We start from the raw sequence: 18,374 nt of genomic DNA, 5'->3' as shown, positions 1-18,374 counted from the left end.
TCGTCTATGTGTTACACTGCTTTGCCAGTGGAGGAACACAGGAGGCTAGCTTTAGGATGGCATTTCCATATTGCCCCAGACAGAGGGACAAAGAAGCTCAGACAGTGTGGCTGACAGTTAATAGCCTAGAACAGATGTCTTACTCTGCCAAAGAGGGGCCTTCCAATACAGCTTTCTGTCTTAAAGCAACATCTGTGGGAGAGCACAGTAGGTTTCTCTCCTTGACACCATGATGGTGGTTAGAGATTGGTTAGATGTTTCTCAAGCCTCTGATTTATACGAAGTCTGTTAGTGCCCACCTACCCCACATTTATAGCAGGAGTCAGCAAATTTTTCTTGGTAAAGGGTCATATTGTGAATTTTTTAGGCTGGTGGGCCACGTGGTTTCTGTCGTAACTATTCAATGTTGCTGTTATGGCGCGAAAGCCGTCCTAGACAATAGAAAATGAATGAGCATGGTTGTGTCCACTGAAACTTGAATTTCACATAATTTTCACACGTCACGAAGTATCATTTTTATTTTCATTTTTCTAATAATTTAAAAATGTAAAACCATTCTTAGCTCATGAGCCAAACAAAATCAGGTAGCAGTTGGATTTGACCCATGGGCCATAGTTTAGGTTTACAGACACCTGAAGCAAAGATGCTGGCGATCAGGTCAAACCCCTCGTTGTCCAGAGAGGAGACTAGTGGCCTCAAGTTGTAGGCTGGTTAGAGGGGTAGCTGAGATTAAGCTCTGTATTCCCTATGTACTCATCTTAGAAGGCAATGCAATGCTGACCAGTCATTTAAATAGCATGCCTGGGGGAAAAAGTGCTCAGTTAATTAAACTGGTTAATGTAGTCATTCCATCTATCATATCTCAATGATAATTTTCAAAGGATTAGAATGAAAAGGCATTTCAAATAATTATAATATCCTGAAGAGATGTTTAACAGTATAACTACATTAGACATGCTTTCATGTTGCTGTAAAGATTTAGAAAATGCTTTGAGGATCACGAGGAAGCTCTGAGTTATCATTATGACTACTAATTATCATGTGTGCCTGGAAACAAAAGAACCTGATTATGTGTGCTTACTGGTTATTTAACCTCTCTGAGTCTTAGCTCTCTGGTCTTCAGAATGCGGATATAATAGCACCTACAGCATAGAACTGGAGCAAGATTTAAAAAAAATACATAAAGCACTTAGAGCTGTGTCTGGCACATAGTAAGTGCTTAATGAATGTTATTATAATCATCAGTGATTATGAATGTTAATATTATTATCATCACATTCACCATCATCATTATCACTGGGTCAGAAGAGGTTAGGTGTTGTTACAACTGCTTTGAAACCAGGCACTGGGTCAGGCAAGACACCTGAGCCAACAGGAGGCAGGTGTATAGGAACACAGCTTTCAAAGGATAAAAAGCTTTATCTTCAAAGCCAGATTTCCTTTTTCTCTGGGGTTCTTTCCAGGGGTCACATACAAGCTATTCAGCCCTCATCGTCCTGCTTGGGCGGACACCACCCGCATTAGAAGGAAGAGGGAACATCCAATATTGTTAAGGGGCCAAGGAGAAGGTTTTTTAACAAGACCTGGGATGCCGGAGAGAGCACTCCCTCCATCTCCTCCCCTTGAGGTCTAGAAGAGGTAAGATTAGAACAAATTGAAGAACTTGCACTTTATACTCTGAATGGCACAAGTTGAATGTGGCAAGTTTCCCCAAATTGTCAGATAAATTCTTAGATGACAGCTCCATAGAGAGGATAGTTATAGGGAAGTACAGTTTGAAAAGTCTGGTTACATTAGAAATGCTTGAAAAAAGTGGGGATGTTCAACCTGAAAATAATGGAAGACTAAGAAGGGAAGTGAAGGATGTATTTGAATCCCAGAAGGACTGTCGTGGGAAAGAGGTAGAAGATTTGTTCTCTAAGGTTCTGGAAGGCAGGCCAGCACCAACCAATGGACAGAAGTCATGGGATGCAGACTTTGGCTAAAATAATAATGACAATAACAACCACCGTGCCTGACGTGTATCAGACCTGTACTGTGTAGTAGTAGGCACTGTGCTGAGAGCTTTGTTCGTATGATCTCATTTAATCCCGGTGACAATCCTGTGAAGCAGGTACTTTTATCATTCCCACATTGCACATTAGAAAACTGAGTCTTAAATGAATGGAGTAGCTTCTGCCTAACATAACATAGATAGTGAGGGGCAGAGACCGTAGTCATAGCAAGTGACAAGACTCTGGGCTTATTTTCTAGCCATTGTACATTCTGCCCCCTCAACGATAGTCCCATCAGTCTGATTCATTTATCTCCTGTCCTGCAATGAAGCCCTTGCAATGGCCTGCATCTTTTTTTTTTTAAATTATTTAATTTATTTATTTATCCATCTATTTTTGGCTGTGTTGGGTCTTCGTTTCTGTGCGAGGGCTTTCTCTAGTTGCGGCGAGCGGGGGCCACTCTTCATCGCGGTGCGCGGGCCTCTCACTATCGTGGCCTCTCTTGTTGCGGAGCACAAGGTCCAGATGTGCAGGCTCAGTAGTTGTGGCTCACGGGCCCAGTTGCTCCGCGGCATGTGGGATCTTCCCAGACCAGGGCTCGAACCCGTGTCCCCTGCATTGGCAGGCAGATTCTCAACCACTGTGCCACCAGGGAAGCCCGGCCTGCATCTTTATACTAAGAAGGAATTAGCAGGTTTCTAGGAGACCCAGGTGTTAGTCTTCCGCTCCTTTAATGGGTGCTGGTCCTTGGGATGTGAACCACAAAGCTCTTTATTTCTCTCTCTCTTGGGGTCTTTCCCAGCTTTCTCTCTGACTGCAGCCTTGCTTCTCATCTCCTTTAGACCTAGAAGACCATGTGACCCTAGAGAGCAGGAACCTTGGTCCCCACGGTATCCACAACCCGGTACCTGGAGCAGGCTGACTGCTTAATTCACACCAAGGGATGAAACATACACAACAGATGTCTTCACTCACCCTTTTCATGCTTTTCTTGTAAGTTTCCATCCTGTCACCTCTCAGTCTCTCAGCTTTCATCTTGTGGACCAAAGAGGTCTTGTTATTGACTGCTTTGTGTGTAGTATATTCTGAACTGGGTCATAAATAAGTAGTGTCAGGAAAATAATTTTTGGGATAACCGCATAAGTTCTGTCCTGTCTTTGAACTTCATGAGCTGTCAACCCTCGGGTAGTGTTCTCACCCTCTCCAGGCACTAGATTATTGATCTGCAAAATGAGGGCATTGGCTAGATCAATGATCTTTCAAACTGTTGTCGCAGGCTGTAGGCATTTCAGAGGCTACCAAGTTGAATTAGTGGGAAGGCAGAAGGTTGAGGTTCTGGATTCCCACCCTCCCTCTTCCACCAAAGCAGCTCTGCTTTTTATCTGTTTTACATACTGGGGTTCTCCCCAAGATTCCATTTGAAACTAGAGCTTTAAACGAAAAAGTTTGGAAACTTCTGAGCCAGTCGATTTCTCTCTTAAGGGCTTTTCCAGCTTTGATCTACAATTCTGTGATCACACAGGTGTGTGCACATGAATATGGATATACATGAATTCATGGAATATTCCTGGGCTGAGGACTTTGTTGTGTCCTCAAATAACCATGTCTCTGCATAAGGTCTTCAGATTTTCCTATTCTAGCCACTTTAACCGACCGAAACTTGAATGCGTCCTTACCCTATATAATCCCTCATAACATAGGCTTATCTGGTTCCTGCCAAGTCAATAAGACATTGCAGCTGTGCTCAAACCAGCTAAAACACCATTCGATTTGGGAAGAAACCACTAGTGTTAACTCTTACCCAAGTACATTTGAAACCAGGGAGGCGGGCACCTGTACACTTGGATATCAGCAAACACACAAACAGATCTATCCCCCAAACACAAGTCCACTGCTGACAGATTATTTAAAAAGGTAGTTGGGATCTCACAAACCAAATTCTCTCAGTCTGTGGGTTTAGGATAAAATGCTGGCATTTTGTGGCAGAAGGTCAGGGGTCCCCAGATTGGGCTGTCAATGCATGAATAAAGAAGTGCAGTATCTGGCCTGGGGTTGGTTGGTCTTTCAGAACGTCCCTTCATCTTAACTCTATTCTAATTGGCTGCAGTCACGGGTGACACCTGGCCACGGCCACTTCAGAACAAGAGCCAAAGGGTAGGGGTGGGGTGGGCTTTTATGGCTGGAGTTCCCGGCAGACTTGAAACCAGCAATACCTTCCTTTCACATGATCAAGACCTTCCTGTCCAGTGAGGCTCAGGCAAAGACTATAGCAAGCCCACCTTTGATGAAATGCCAGCTTAAACATTCTCAGGGGCTCCCATAGAGTAGGCACCCAATGAATGCTTGGTGAAGAATGAATGAAAGTCCAAACGTATGATAAATTTGAAACCTACTAGGAATGGGGAAAGGGATATTCTTGTTATTCATTCATTCATTCCCTCATTCACCTGTGAGGATCTAATATTGCCAAGTACATACTGGACAAAGGGATGCAGCAGAGAATAAGATAGGTTTGGTCCTTGTTTTCAAGTTACTTAAGGTTTAGTGAGAAAGGCCCGTATTACCCACATAACTATAGAGCAAAATAGGTAGAACAAAACCTGAACCTGGAACTCAGGGAAGGCTCCCAGTGGAAGCAAGGAAGCTGAAAGGAGAGGAGGCTTTGGCTGGGTGAAGAGTGCAGGGAAGAACTCTCTAATTGGAAAGCACACATGCTCGGAGATTCTGAATCAGAGTGACAGAGGGCGGTGAATCAGAGGAAATGCGTGTACACATCAACCTGGATTCAAATCTCAGCTCTGCCACCACCTAGCTGTGTGACTGCAAGCAAGCTACTCAGCCTTTCTGTGCCTTGGCATCCTTTACTGCAAAATAAGAATCATTATAGCAGCTATGTCATAGGGCCGTTGGGAATATTAACTGCATTAATCGTTATCAAATTCTTAGGACAGTGCCTGGTACATAATAAGTACTCACCTAGAGTACTCTAGAGTCTGTTTGCTTTTCTGTCTTAAAAAAAGGGACAAGTAAGGAAGTGAGGACTGAACCTTTCTAGTTACATATTACCCCAACCTCCTGCTAAAATAGGTACTTAAGGGGTCTGTCCCTCCTGCTTCTAAGCTGGTAGTGGCAAGGGGGTTCCACGCTCTGGAAGAGCAATTGCAGCTGCTGGCTTGCATATCTGAAATAACCCACTGACTGAGCACGGAAAGGGCCTTTCCAAATCAGCCAAGGTGTGCATGGCTGGCAAGCGCAAAGGATGCAAACACCCAGTGCTTGAGATGAATGGAGTGGCTTCTCCCTTAGAATGAAGGGAGCCAGTGTGGCTTCGAGAATTGTGTTTTGGCACCTCTGGACTACAGAGAGAGGCAGGAAAACCAGAACTGTAAGTTGCACATCTGGAAAGGTCCTTTTGATCATTTAGTCCTTTTGAAAACCCTTGAACAAATCTGGAACAAATGAGACCCTCAAAAAAATAGAATTTTTTTTTTTGCAAAGGATAACGAGTCGGTGGCAGAGTTGGGATGAGACCCCAGGCTTCTGCTGCACTCACTGTTGTAAAACTTGATATAAATTAACTCACTTTATCTTGTGAGGTATGCATTAATATTCCCACCTACAGATGAGGAAACTGAGGTACAGAGAGGTGAAATGACTTGCCCAAGGTCACACGGCTAGTAGGTGACTGAGTGAAAATTCAAACCCAGGCAGTTTCAGAAGAAAAGGAGTTTATTTCTGAGCTTTCTCAGTTATAATACCAGGCCTGAGAGTCACCAAGGTTTCTTTGATTTGGGCAGTGTGGCCCAATGGACAACAAACCTAATCTTTGGAATTAGAGGTTTGAGTTCAAATTCCAGTTTAGCCACATGACCTTGGAAAACTTTCTTCAGCAACTTAGACCTCCTTTTCCTCTCTCATGAAATGAGAATATAATCTCACCTTTCTTGGACGGATGCAGAAACTCTCAGTTCTTTAGAATGGATTATTCTAGAGCATGGGATGTGACTGCAAAGAGTAACATATACTCAGCCTTGCCTGATGGGATGCTTGGACCACGTAGGAAGTGAGCATCCTTTGGGGTCTGGGACTTGATTTTCTACCCATCCATTTCCTCTTCCCTTCCAGAGGCTCTCTGCAGTGTAAGCTCTGGTGATCCTAAAGTAAGCCGTGTGTTCTCACTGCTGCAGAAGAGTGAGGTGAAGCCGAGGGAGAGAGGGAAGGCTGTGTGGGAGGGAGAAGAGGACACTGGGATGGACTCCATCAGTGAGGGGTGACTCTGAGAGGGGCAGGGGGAGTGGGGAGGGAGTGCTTCTCAACCTCTCTCTGTCTCCTATTTCTATATGTTTCTTTCTCTTACACACACACACACACACACACACATAGAGGAAACTGAGAGCCAACAGTGGGGTAAAAGAAGCCACAAAGAACAGAACAAACAATTGCTCCAAATCCCAGCCCAGCTCTCCTGTTCAACTTCTGAGTGACTTCAAACAGGTTATGTCCCTTCTCTGGGTCTTAAGTGCCTCTTTTACAAAATGCGGGAGGGGTTGAGTGAGACGAGCTCCTGGGGACCCTTCAACTCTGGTTCTTTGGGATTCTTCAAGCCAGCGCAAAGGCACAGTCTTCATAGGACTACTGGCTGCACGGATGCACCGTCATGATCCTTCCCAGAAACCTGCAGCCTCCAGGGGCCTCTCGAGCCTCTGACCGCCAGGCTCTGGCAGTTGGGGTGGCAGTTTATGGGGCTTGCGTTACTTTCACACAAGATTTTTCTCTGGCATCCTTTTAAAACTTTATTTACATGTTCCAATTTAGCTGGAAGACAAAGCCAAGTTGCTTCCAGGACAAAAGTGAAACCGCATGCTTCTTAGCGCTTCTGGTATGAGCCCAGTGCAGTGGAAGGCACACAGACATGCTTGGTTCATGTCTGATGTTCATTTGGCTGACTGTTAGAACCTGTCCTGTGAGAAGGCATGGGGAGGGGCGGGGACAGGGGGTCGTCCAGGCTGAAGGAGCAAACACCAAGAGCAAGCAGGGTAGGCGGTTCCAAATACACTATTCCCTATCACTGGGTATTATTCAAGCAGGAACCAGCTGGATGGGCTTCTGTTAGGGATGTTGTGGAGGAGATTCTGGCCTTTTAGGGGAAGTGGACTAGATGCCCTCTGAGGCCCAGCTCTACCTACTCATTTGCATATTCTTAGCTGTATTCATGGTCCCACGATCCCTGATCTCTGCTTCTTTTAGCACAGACACAGGGAATTTGCCTTTAAGTGCATGTAATAAGTGGGTACCAACATTGTGTATTTCCTGAGAAGTCATTTCACTGACTCATTCATTCATTCAGCGACTTTTTAAAGAACACCGTTACATGCAACTCACTTTGCCTGGTGAACTGGGAATTCATCAGTGAGAAAGGCAGACATATTCCTTCTTCCAGGAGCTTACAGACAAACAGGGAGGAAGGTATTCTATAATTGGGTTTCAGTTGTGGATGAGATTTAGTTTGGAAGGGGATTGAGGGACCTCAAGGATAGTATCTTGTCCCCAGATATTTAGTGTTTTCTTTCCCCATTAATAATAATAATGATAATGATGATGATGATGGTGATGACCATGATTATGATGGTGGAAATTGTTAACATTTACTGAGTGCTTATTTTGGGCCAAATATTACTATGAGCACTTATAACGTATTATTTCATTTAATTCACATGATAGCCCATGAGGAGGTAGATGATACCACATTCCTTTTTTTACAGATGAGGTAATGAAAGCTCAGAGAAGGTAGGTCACTTTACTAATATCACACAGCTAATAAATATAAAACCAGAATTCAAACTCAGGTCGGTCTGACCCAGAGCCACCCTTCCCAACTACTGCTCCAGCTCCCTAACTAGAGAAACCATACAGGAACCAAATGTGATCGTGTGTGGTATTGAGATGGCGTGTGCAGAAGAAAGCGGCCGAACTTGGCCTTACAGAAGACAGAGACAGCTTTCTCACCACAGGGGAGCAAGGAGATGAAAGAGCAGTTTCTTCTCAAGACTGATATAGCAAAGGGGTAGCAGCATGGAGCTGGGGGCTTCGATGAGCCACCACATGGACCAGAACTGCCAACTCTAACATTTCACAGGAGGTCATCTGCATCCACATGGCGGAAATGGCTGACCACCCTGGTCCCCCAAACCCCCAGTAAGACCTGGGATGACCCATCCTCAGTGTGTTTCCCTCAGCTACTTTGTGCACTAGAAATCACAGTTGTCCCTTGGTATCTATGGGGGATTGGTGAAGGAACCCCCGCAGACACCAAAATCTGCGGATTCTCAAGTCCCTTATATAAAATGGCATAATAGTATTTGCATATAACCTACTCTTATCCTCCCGTATACTGTAGGTCATCTCTAGATTACTTATAATACCTGATAAAATGTAAATGCTTTGTCAATAGCTAGAAATACAATATAAATGCTATGTAAATAGTTGACACTGTGCGGCAAATTCAAGTTTTGCATTTTAGAACTTTCTGGATTTTTTTTCAAATATTTTTGACCTGTAGTTGTTTGAATCCGCGGACATGGAACCCACAAACATGGAGGGCCAACTGTATAATTATAATGAAATTCCATCAGTGTACAGTGGAAAAGATACCCAGTGGGAGTTTGAGAGCCTGAGTTTGAATTCCAGGTTTATTGCTGCAACTGTAGGCAAGATTTAAACTGAAGCCCTCTTTTTTTTTTTTTTTTTTTAATTGACTGATTGATTGCTATGTTGGGTCTTCGTTTCTGTGCTAGGGCTTTCTCTAGTTGCGGCAAGCGGGGGCCACTCTTCATCGCGGTGCGCGGGCCTCTCACTATCGTGGCCTCTCTTGTTGCGGAGCACAGGCTCCAGACGCGCAGGCTCAGTAGTTGTGGCTCACGGGCCTAGTTGCTCCGTGGCATGTGGGATCCTCCCAGACCAGGGCTCGAACCCGTGTCCCCTGCATCAGCAGGCAGATTCTCAACCACTGCGCCACCAGGGAAGCTCCTGAAGCCCTCTTATCGAGAGCCTGTGTCCCCCTTGCACCCGTCCCCACCTCCTCCATGCTCAGCAGTCACATGGCACAGTACAAGAACATGGATTTTGGAGTTCTCTAGTCCTGGAGGGGAAGCCCAGCTCCATGACTTTATAAACTTTGTCACTGGAAAACTCACTAATCTTTCTGAACCTTAGTTTCTTCATCTGAAAAATGGGGATAATATTATCAACCTCCAGGACAATTATGAGGATTTAATAGGTAACTGTTTAAGTATATATCATAGTGTCTGGAATGTAGCAGTCCTTCAATGAATAATAGTTATCACCATTGTTATTATTGTTGTAGTTACTTATTAGGGGTTTAAGGAATTCTAGTTCAATGGCTCAGGTTAGCCTGGTCATCCTATTCTTATGATCACATCACGTGGCTTTTGCCAGATTCCTGAGAGCCAGACTCCATTGAGGAATGCTTGCCTTCCCCCTCTGCAGATCAGTCATGTAACATCTTGGATTCTCAGTTCTCATTTCTATAAAGTGGCGATGAGGAATTCTACCTTGCTTATGTCATAGGAGTACTGCAAGGTTTAAAACCCAGTGGTGTGATTCATGCCAAAACATCACATGAGCTATAACTTGGTGTAAAAATGAAAGGAGTTGCTGTTATTGTTACTGGTGCCCCAGGAGGCACCATATGGTCCACACAGAAGGACAACCAATATCTTCAGTCCTTCAGTGTTTCTCAGACTGGGGTCTGCTGGACCCTTTATAAATTCTCAGAGGACTGCTAGTTCTCTACAAGAATTTTTAAATGTTGTGCTTTTTTATTTCAATGGAAGTCAAATCATCAATATAAATAATCTGATCATTTGTCCCATGCTATGAGTACTCATGTTTGCAGTCTCAGTGGACTGAAGAATTTAACCATTGGCTCAGTGTTTCCTAAACTGTGCAGACGCACTGTAGAGGTCCACATATCTTCCTTTTGAGAAACACCAATTTGTTCTAAGATTTGCGGCTGATGCATCACAGAGATAAGAGCTATAACTCTAGAGAGCTCTGGCTGGTAGCTGTCTGCTGTGATCACAATCTCAGAGCAGGGAGTGAAAACCGAGTCAGTGCTGGGCTTGGAGGAGGACTGACAGCCAGACAAGAGAGCTTGGTTCATCAGGGGGCTCCAGGGCCCAGGGGCTTCTTTAAGAAATAATGGTAGAGTTCACCAATTTCTGCAAGGTTCAAGTTCACTTTATGGACATACCAATGCTATGGAAATATAAATATACATCTATCCTATCATATATAAAATATGAATGCATATATCAGCATATATATGCACAGGCATATATATGCATGTATACATACAGATACAACATGTGAGTATGTACAGATGGGTAGATTTAGTATATGAAGTTAGGATTCTTCACCTATGCAGAACACTTCAACTTTTTCAAGGCATGGTGGCATTCAGCAACATGTTTGGTTTCCCCAGTGACTCCATGAGCATATACAATAGGAACTATTATTCCTGATGTGGAAACTGAGGGCTGGAAAATTGCCCAAGATCACAGAGATACTAGCTGAGGATGGTGTCTGGACAAAAAGCATGGCTTTTCTTTTCTGTTCTTTTTTTTATGACTCCCTGTTATAAAGCTCTCCTCTCTGACCCACAGTCTCCTTCCATCCTCTCTTCTAGCAGCCCTCCAAAGCCAGAAAAGCATCCCTCCAAAGTGCTCTGTAACAAGAATGCTGTTGGCTTCTTTGAAGCTCCTGCATTCTGACAGGGACAGAAAGAACTGCAAAATAAGATGTAGCTCCCTCTTTTTGTTAAATCTTTCAAAAGCTTCCTTCCTTAGTTTCTAATTCTATTATTACACCCTAATCACAAACAGTCTGAAGGAGGGGGTCAGTTCCATGCAGCAGCAGGCTAATTATGTGGCGGAATTTCTAAAAATTATCATCTTATAAATTGCTTTATTCCTCTGAAGGGGGAAGAAAGACACACACCACATACTCGACTATGTTTCAGACTGAATTAATTAGTAATTTGAAGCCTAATTATCAACTAATCTATTGGAACATGCAAGTCTTTTGTATTTGGATGGTATATGCAATTTGCATCCTATTAGTTGGCTGTTGTAAGGATTTGAGAGCTCATTAGGTCAGGGGAAAAAAAAGAATGCAGATCAGAAGGAAACAGACACCCAAAGGGCTGACTTGGTGATGTTGTGACCAAGGGGTCACTTGGCAACAGATGGAGCCTGGCGATGTAATTACCTGAGGTCTTTTGGTGGCTTTGAGGCCAATGATGTGTAATTTCTATCTTACCCTGGAGAGGTGATTATGCATGCCCCCAACCTTGCTCTGTGTATTCTCAAGCAGCAGGGTGCCCACGTGGTCTGTGCTGAGAGATGTCCTGATGAAGTGGAAAAGGCATTGGGTGCTGCCCACTAACCCTGGTGCCAGGCCTAGCTCTATCACTGACTTGCTGTGTGACCCTGGCCAAGTCACACCATCTTGCTGGTTTGACTACAAGCAAATGTTTCCCTATAAGCAAATGAGACTTAGATACAGCTGACTTCCAAAGTCCCTTCTAGGACTAAGGATCTGGGATTCAAGGGGTGTCAAGAGTTTTCTTCCTTATGAAGTCAAAAATTTCATCCTTGCAAATGTTTTTTTTGTTTTTTGGGGTTTTTTTTGTTTTGTTTTTTAAGATTTTTTTTGATGTGGACCATTTTTAAAGTCTTTATTGAATTTGTTACAGTACTGCTTCTGTTTTATGTTTTGTTTTTTGGCCGTGAGGCATGTGGGATCTTACCTTCCCAACCAGGGATCAAACACGCACCCCCTGCATTGGAAGGCGAATTCTTAACCACTGGACCTCCAAGGGAAGTCCCTTCCAAATGGTTTTTGAGGGTGAAACTCTTGGTTCCCCAAAAATCTTTGGACAGCCATCTGCCATTTAAAATGCAAATATCTCTGAGAAAAGTAGCATATATATCTATTAACAGCTGGGTCTAAATTAACCTATCGCAAGAAGTCCTTCTTATTTCCAGTCCTGACCCTGAAATATTAGGACAGCCAAGGCAAGGAAGTTTTGAAGGGGAAAGAAGGTTAAGCCAGGGATCTGAGGCTGGAGATCCACCCAGAAAGAGAGACAGAGCTTAAGAATTAGGCAAGGTGTTTTAGATCCTGCCATTTTGACCTTTACATATACCCAGCCCCTGTGCTTTTGTTCTATTAATGATCTTTATTCCAAAAGCAAGTAGAAAATATCAGTCTCTTGTTCAATTAATAATTAATATTACTCACAGGAATAATCAACACAAAATAACATTGCTAAAACTGAGTGATATAATTTGTTATAGACAAAAAGCTAAAAATCACATCTTAAAGGAAACACCGAAAATCATAAAGACAGGCCAGGATAATAAGCAAACTTTGTAGAAGAAGCTATCATTAAGGAAATCTGACAGTTGCTCAAACTGTCACATGGCAAAATTTGTTATTTATTAAAATTTGCTGGAAAATAAATAAAATAAAATTCAAAAAAAAATTTGCTGGGAGATGCAACCACTTTGGAAAACAGTTTTGGAGTTTCTCAAAATATTAAACATAGAGTTGCCATGTATCCTAGTGATTTCACTCCTAGGTTTATGCTCAAGAGAAAAACTTGTAACAAATGTTCGTAGTAGCATTATTCATAATAGTCCAAAAGTGAGAACAACCCAAGTGTCCATCAACTGATGAATGGATAAACAAAATGGGATACATCCATATAATGGAATGTTATTTGGCAATAAAAAGGAATGAAGTACTGATTCGTGCTACAACATGGATGAACCTTGAAAACATTATGCTAAATGAAAGAAGCCAGTCACAAAGGACCACATATTCTATGATTCCACTTACATGCAACATCCAGAATAGGCAAATCCGTAAGGATATAAAATAGATTGCTGGTTGCCTAAGGCTGGAGGAATTTGTGGGGCGATGGGGAATCACTGCTAATGGGTATGGGTATCTTTTGGGGGGGTGATGAAAAAGTTTAAAAATGAGATTGTGGTGATGGCTTCACAATTCTGTGAATATATATAAAACCATTGAACTGTATACTTTAAATGGATGAGCTGGATGGCATGTAATTAGCTCTTTAGAAAATAAGGCAGGCAAAACAAAATTACATTTGGCTTTGGGAAAAAACTACTGGAAATATCAAACTTCATGATTAAAAAAGTAAGAGGAGCAAAAGATGACCCAGGAAAAGCAGACTTGTCAAAAACGATGGTCACAAAAGAAAACTCATAATTGTGCATGTTGCTAGGTAAAATTTAACATGTACAAAAAATTATGAGTCAAGTCTTCATACCATGGAAAATAATTGCACCCAACAAAAATAACTGCAGCACATAAAAATGAAAATAAAAATTTTCTTTAAAAGACAGCTTGTCTATGCCACATAAAAAAGGGAATAAAAACTAAATTGGCATAATATTGTTTATGCTGTAAAACTGTTTGTGGTTAAAGATCTGTCAGCGCTAGTATCATTATGATTTAAACATTTATATTTATAAACAGTAAAACTATCATTGGTGTCAAAATAGAGGGTCAAAACCAGTGGGGTCGAAACATTTTTTATACATTCAAAGATGTGGTGATTTTGTTCTTATCGCCAAGTGGCAGAGCCGATTAAAGCTGGAATTGTTATGACTGAGGAAGGCCTGCCCACCAGCAGGATCTCTTCCAAGGAAGCTTAGAGGTTCACCTTGAGTGTGCTGTGGTTTGATAAGCAGGGATGTGAAGGGGAAAAGGCAAAGCTTGGAAGTGCCCCTCCCACCCACACCGTTCCCTCCAGCCAGGTACCACAGAAACAAGCCGGGCCCCAAACACAGAAAGACCCACCATTTGAGAGCCTGCAGTGTCCTCTACTCACCAGATTTGCAAGGATATAGTGGTAGCCAATGCCGTTCTTCTCCAGCTTTACAATCTACAAAACACAACGAGAGGGGATGCATTAATCATACTGACAATTAAAGCTACACCAACAATAACCAGCAATTAACACTGAGTACTGAAAATGTGCCCTGTCCTATCCTAAGTACCCAAACTACAATATCACAACCATCCAATGGTGGTGGCGTTGCTGATGTCCTTGTTTTACAGATGAGGAATTGAGACTTAGAGAAGTCAAATAAACTCCCTGAAGTTACCCAGCTATTAAGTGCAGATGTAAGATCTGACATCAGTTTTGCCTGATTCTAGGGGTAGAGTAGTGTTATCATAACCCCAAGGTCCAGGCTAAAATGCTCACTTCTTTCCTTCTTCCATAAAGCCTTCCCATACATAGTGGGAATCTTATGTTGTATTGAATTCCTTGTCACTGTTATAACAATATCTGCTGCTTGGGTGGACAGATGGGTGGATGGGTGGAAGGATAGTCAAATGGGTAGGTGGATGATTCCACCCCAGTTCTTGAACTTCAAATCCTTGAATGGACTATATTCAGATACAGTTCCTTCTTTCCCTGAATTTTGTGCCTTCTTCCCGAAACCAGTTGGATACTCAGACATCAATGAGCCATTCAACCCGGAAGCTGGAAGAGAATGTCAGGATCATCTGGTCCGGCCCCTGACTGTACAAATGGGAAGTCCAGGCCCAGAGAGACGAAGTGATGTGCCAGATCCCACAGCAGTATGATAGCAGTGTCAGGACAGGGACCTGGCTATTGTGAGCCTTTCCATATGATGCCTGATTCAGAGCCAGGGTCCCCAAACACCCGTCCATCTTCAATGTGCAGACCATCCCTAATCATTGCAGGCAAGAAAATATTTGTAGAAAGAACTACCCAGCGGTTTGCTTGGGCACCCAGACATACCACCCAGCAAGGAACAGCTAAGACCGCAGTCCTTGGTTTAGTCTTAACTCAGCCTGCAAGTTAACTTGATCTATTTCTTTATTATTATTATTTTTTAATCATCAAATTGAGGTTAGTACACCCTGCTCAGTGCCTCTCTCCCCGCACTGTTGCAAGGACGCATAAAACACATGAGAAGCCCTTGGGCTTCTTCTCTAACTGAATAAAATTTCAAGGTTATTAACACCCACATTCAGACATCTACTTAATTGGATGCATGTGCATAGCGGCTCACATATTTTTTTATGTACGGAATAATTAAATGCAAGCACACACAATGAATGCTCTGAAACAGTGGTTAGCCTGTGAAATTCCAGACTATGGAGCGCCAAGACTTTTGGGATTATAGTTTTATTAATATTTCTTCTTTACTTTTTCATTTTCTTGTCAAATGGTTTTTTGCTCTTTCAACAATGAGATACCTTTATCAGAAACCTATTCAGCTTCCAATAAGCACAAAATAGCAAATAAAAGATAGTTTGAAACCCAATGCATCCAGGCAATGGATAAGAATAGTCCCTGCAGGATGAAATTACAGGTTGAAACATAGGAAACAGCCGATAATTAATGACTTTTGACCAATAAAAATCAGTAATTTCATATGGTTTGACCTAACACAAACTGTCCAGCCCATCTACTCACCTACCTACCTGATGGCCTAGCTTCCCTTTCACAAACATTTATTAAGTGCTTACTATCTATCAAGCACTGTGCTGGAGATATAGTGGAAAGTGAAACAAGCATGGTGCATGCTGTCCTGGAGGTCACAGTTTACTGGGAGGAGACCCATACTTAAACAGATGAAGAGATACAGGTACACAGGGTTACAAACTGAGAAAGTTGTTATAAAGGTAATGTACACTTGGAGTCCACTGCCTCACTGAGCCCATCTCTTCAAAGCTCATTTCCACTGGATTGCCTTAATTCACAATCTTTGTGTCTGGAATGCCCTTTCCCATTCTCTCTGATTATTCATAACCTTTATGGCTGAGCTCTAATCCCAACTACTCTGTAAAGCCTTCTCTGATTAACTAATTCACTCAACAAATATTTATTGAACATGGGCCACATGCCAAGCTCTATGCTATGTGCTAGGGACAAGCTATGAACAAATGAGGCAAGATCCCCAGGCCCTCATTGAGCTGAGTTGACACGTTAGCAGGGAGCCAGATGGTAAATATATAAACAGATAAATGAACAAGATTTCAGCAGGTGAAAAGCACTTTGAAGACAATACAACAGGGTAAGGTGATGGATGGCCTGGTCCTGGTGTCCCTCATCCATCTCTAACTCATTCTGAACTTAATGACTGTATTACATAATTAAGTGTCTTATATATTGATAAAGCATTATATTCTAATAACCCTGTTCCCTGCTCACAAACCTTCACTGGCTGTCCACTGTTTACAGAATAAACCCCAGACTCTTTGGGATGGTTTCCAAAGATGGTCACAATCATGGGTTCATCTCCTTTTCATTGTCTTCCAGTAAACAACTGACATCCTCCACTTGGCCTCTTAAGCCCCTCTGTGAACCTTGGCCCCCACATGCCCTCTGGGCCTCCCTACATGCTCTTACCTCCAGCTTAAAGGCTCTTTTCCAGTCAAAGGCTACCTGTAGATATCTAGACCCATCTCACATTTGGGATCTTAGAGCATTCATTGATTCCCTATTCTTCGCATTCATTCAAAAAATATTTACTGAATACCTACTAGGTGCCAAGCACTGTTCAAGGCACTGTGGATGCAGCAGGGAAGAAAACAAAACAAAAATCTTAATAGAGCTCATATTCCAGTCGGGGCACTAGAGACTGAGACAGGCAGTTAATTCCCTATTTGGAATTTGGAATCATTGTCTTCCTCCTTAGGTTAGGCAGAACATTTGTGTTAGACTGAAAAGATCCCAATTACTGAGTGTGAGATAGTCTAGGATGATGCTAAGATGTCAGACTGCAAATCAGAAGATGTAACTTTTAGACTCATGGTCATTGTCACTAACTAGTTGTCTGAACTCAAGACAAATCATTCAACCAATATGACCATCAGTCATCCTATCTGTAAAGTATGAATGCAAATGGTAAATCAGGTGATTTGTAAGATCCTTTCAGCATTTGGTCTTACTTTTCAGAATAGAAGAATCCATCGATTAAAAAAGTTAATACACTGCAATCTAAAATATTCATGCAAACAAGTTTCTTCCTTCCCAAACACAAGTTTGTCCTTTGACAGAGGGGGTAGCTATAGACAGCACATGTGCTGAAAGTTGCATTTTTAAAAGGTTGGGCCCTGTAGCCCAACCAAGATAGATTTGACTTCCTGCTTTCCTTCTATGTGAAATCCCAGGCAAGTGTAATCTCTTGTTTCTTCATTTATAGAATAGGGGATCTAATAGAAGCTGTTTTTATAGAGATGATGTGAGGATTAAGTGGAATTATACATGGAAAGAGCTTGGCATAGTGTCTGGTATATGGTAAGCACTCAGAAAATAGTACCAACAGCTTTATCTTTACTATGGAATAATACAGCAGGAGTTATCAGTCTTTAAGAATACCAACTTATCATTCAACACTTTCTCTACCTCCTATCTCATCTAATCTTTTTATCAGCTTTGTAGAACAGGGGCCTTCATTCCTATTTTACAGATGAGTACACTTATGCCAAAGAGGGAGTGACTCAAGAAAGCAGTATCATACCCACAACAACTTGAATGAATCTCCGGGGAATTATGCCAAATGAAAAAAGCCATACCCCAAACATTACATACTATGTAATTCCATTTATATCACACTCTTAAAATAAGAAAATTACAAAAATGGAGAACAGGTTAGAGAGTGCCTGAGGAAAGGGAAAAAGAGAGGGAGAGAGGGAAGCCAGATGAGGACAAAAGGGCAACACAGATGATCTTTATGGTGATGGAAATGTTCTGTACCTCGAATGTATCAATGTCAATGTCAATTTCCTGGTTGTGATATTTCACTATAGTTGCTATAGTTATGTAAGATGTTACTATTGGGATAACTGGATATGTGGTACATGGGATCTCTCTGTATTATTTCTTATACACGCATATGAATTTGTATCTCAAAATTAAAAGTTTAACTAAGAAAACAAAGCAAAACAAAAGAAAACGAGTACCAGTTGGCACTATGAATAGCTAAAATAGGTAAATCCTTACATATATCACTTCCTGTGGGGCAGGCTCTATTCTAAGTGCTTTACATGTATACGTAGATTCTTCTAACCCTCACAACAGCTCTCTAAAGATAGTTATTATCATTATTATTATTATTATGCCCATTTTACGGATCAGGAACCTGAGATGTAGAAATGAAAAACCTGGCCCAAGATCACAGAGCTAGTAAATATTAGAGCTGGGGATGTGAATCCCAGGCAGTCTGGCTCCAGGGTCTCTACTTTTAACCAGTACTCTATTCTGCTTTACTTAACTAGAATTCC

General features: G+C 42.2%; 1 protein-coding gene across 4 annotated transcripts in view; it reads right to left on the bottom strand.

Annotated features, from left to right (window-relative positions):
• Window positions 1-18,374, bottom strand: part of GRIA1 (glutamate ionotropic receptor AMPA type subunit 1) — a 308,685-nt gene that overhangs the window by 116,949 nt on the left and 173,362 nt on the right. For all 4 annotated transcript variants that reach the window (XM_061188360.1, XM_061188359.1, XM_061188361.1 and 1 more), the window contains one exon: window positions 13,939-13,992. In XM_061188360.1, the coding sequence (XP_061044343.1) occupies window positions 13,939-13,992 (54 nt within the window). The remainder of the gene's footprint in view (window positions 1-13,938; window positions 13,993-18,374) is intronic.

This window comes from Eubalaena glacialis, chromosome 4 (genome assembly GCF_028564815.1).
Source record: "Eubalaena glacialis isolate mEubGla1 chromosome 4, mEubGla1.1.hap2.+ XY, whole genome shotgun sequence".
Lineage (NCBI taxonomy): Eukaryota > Metazoa > Chordata > Mammalia > Artiodactyla > Balaenidae > Eubalaena > Eubalaena glacialis.
This window is presented reverse-complemented; position numbering and strand designations above follow the sequence as displayed.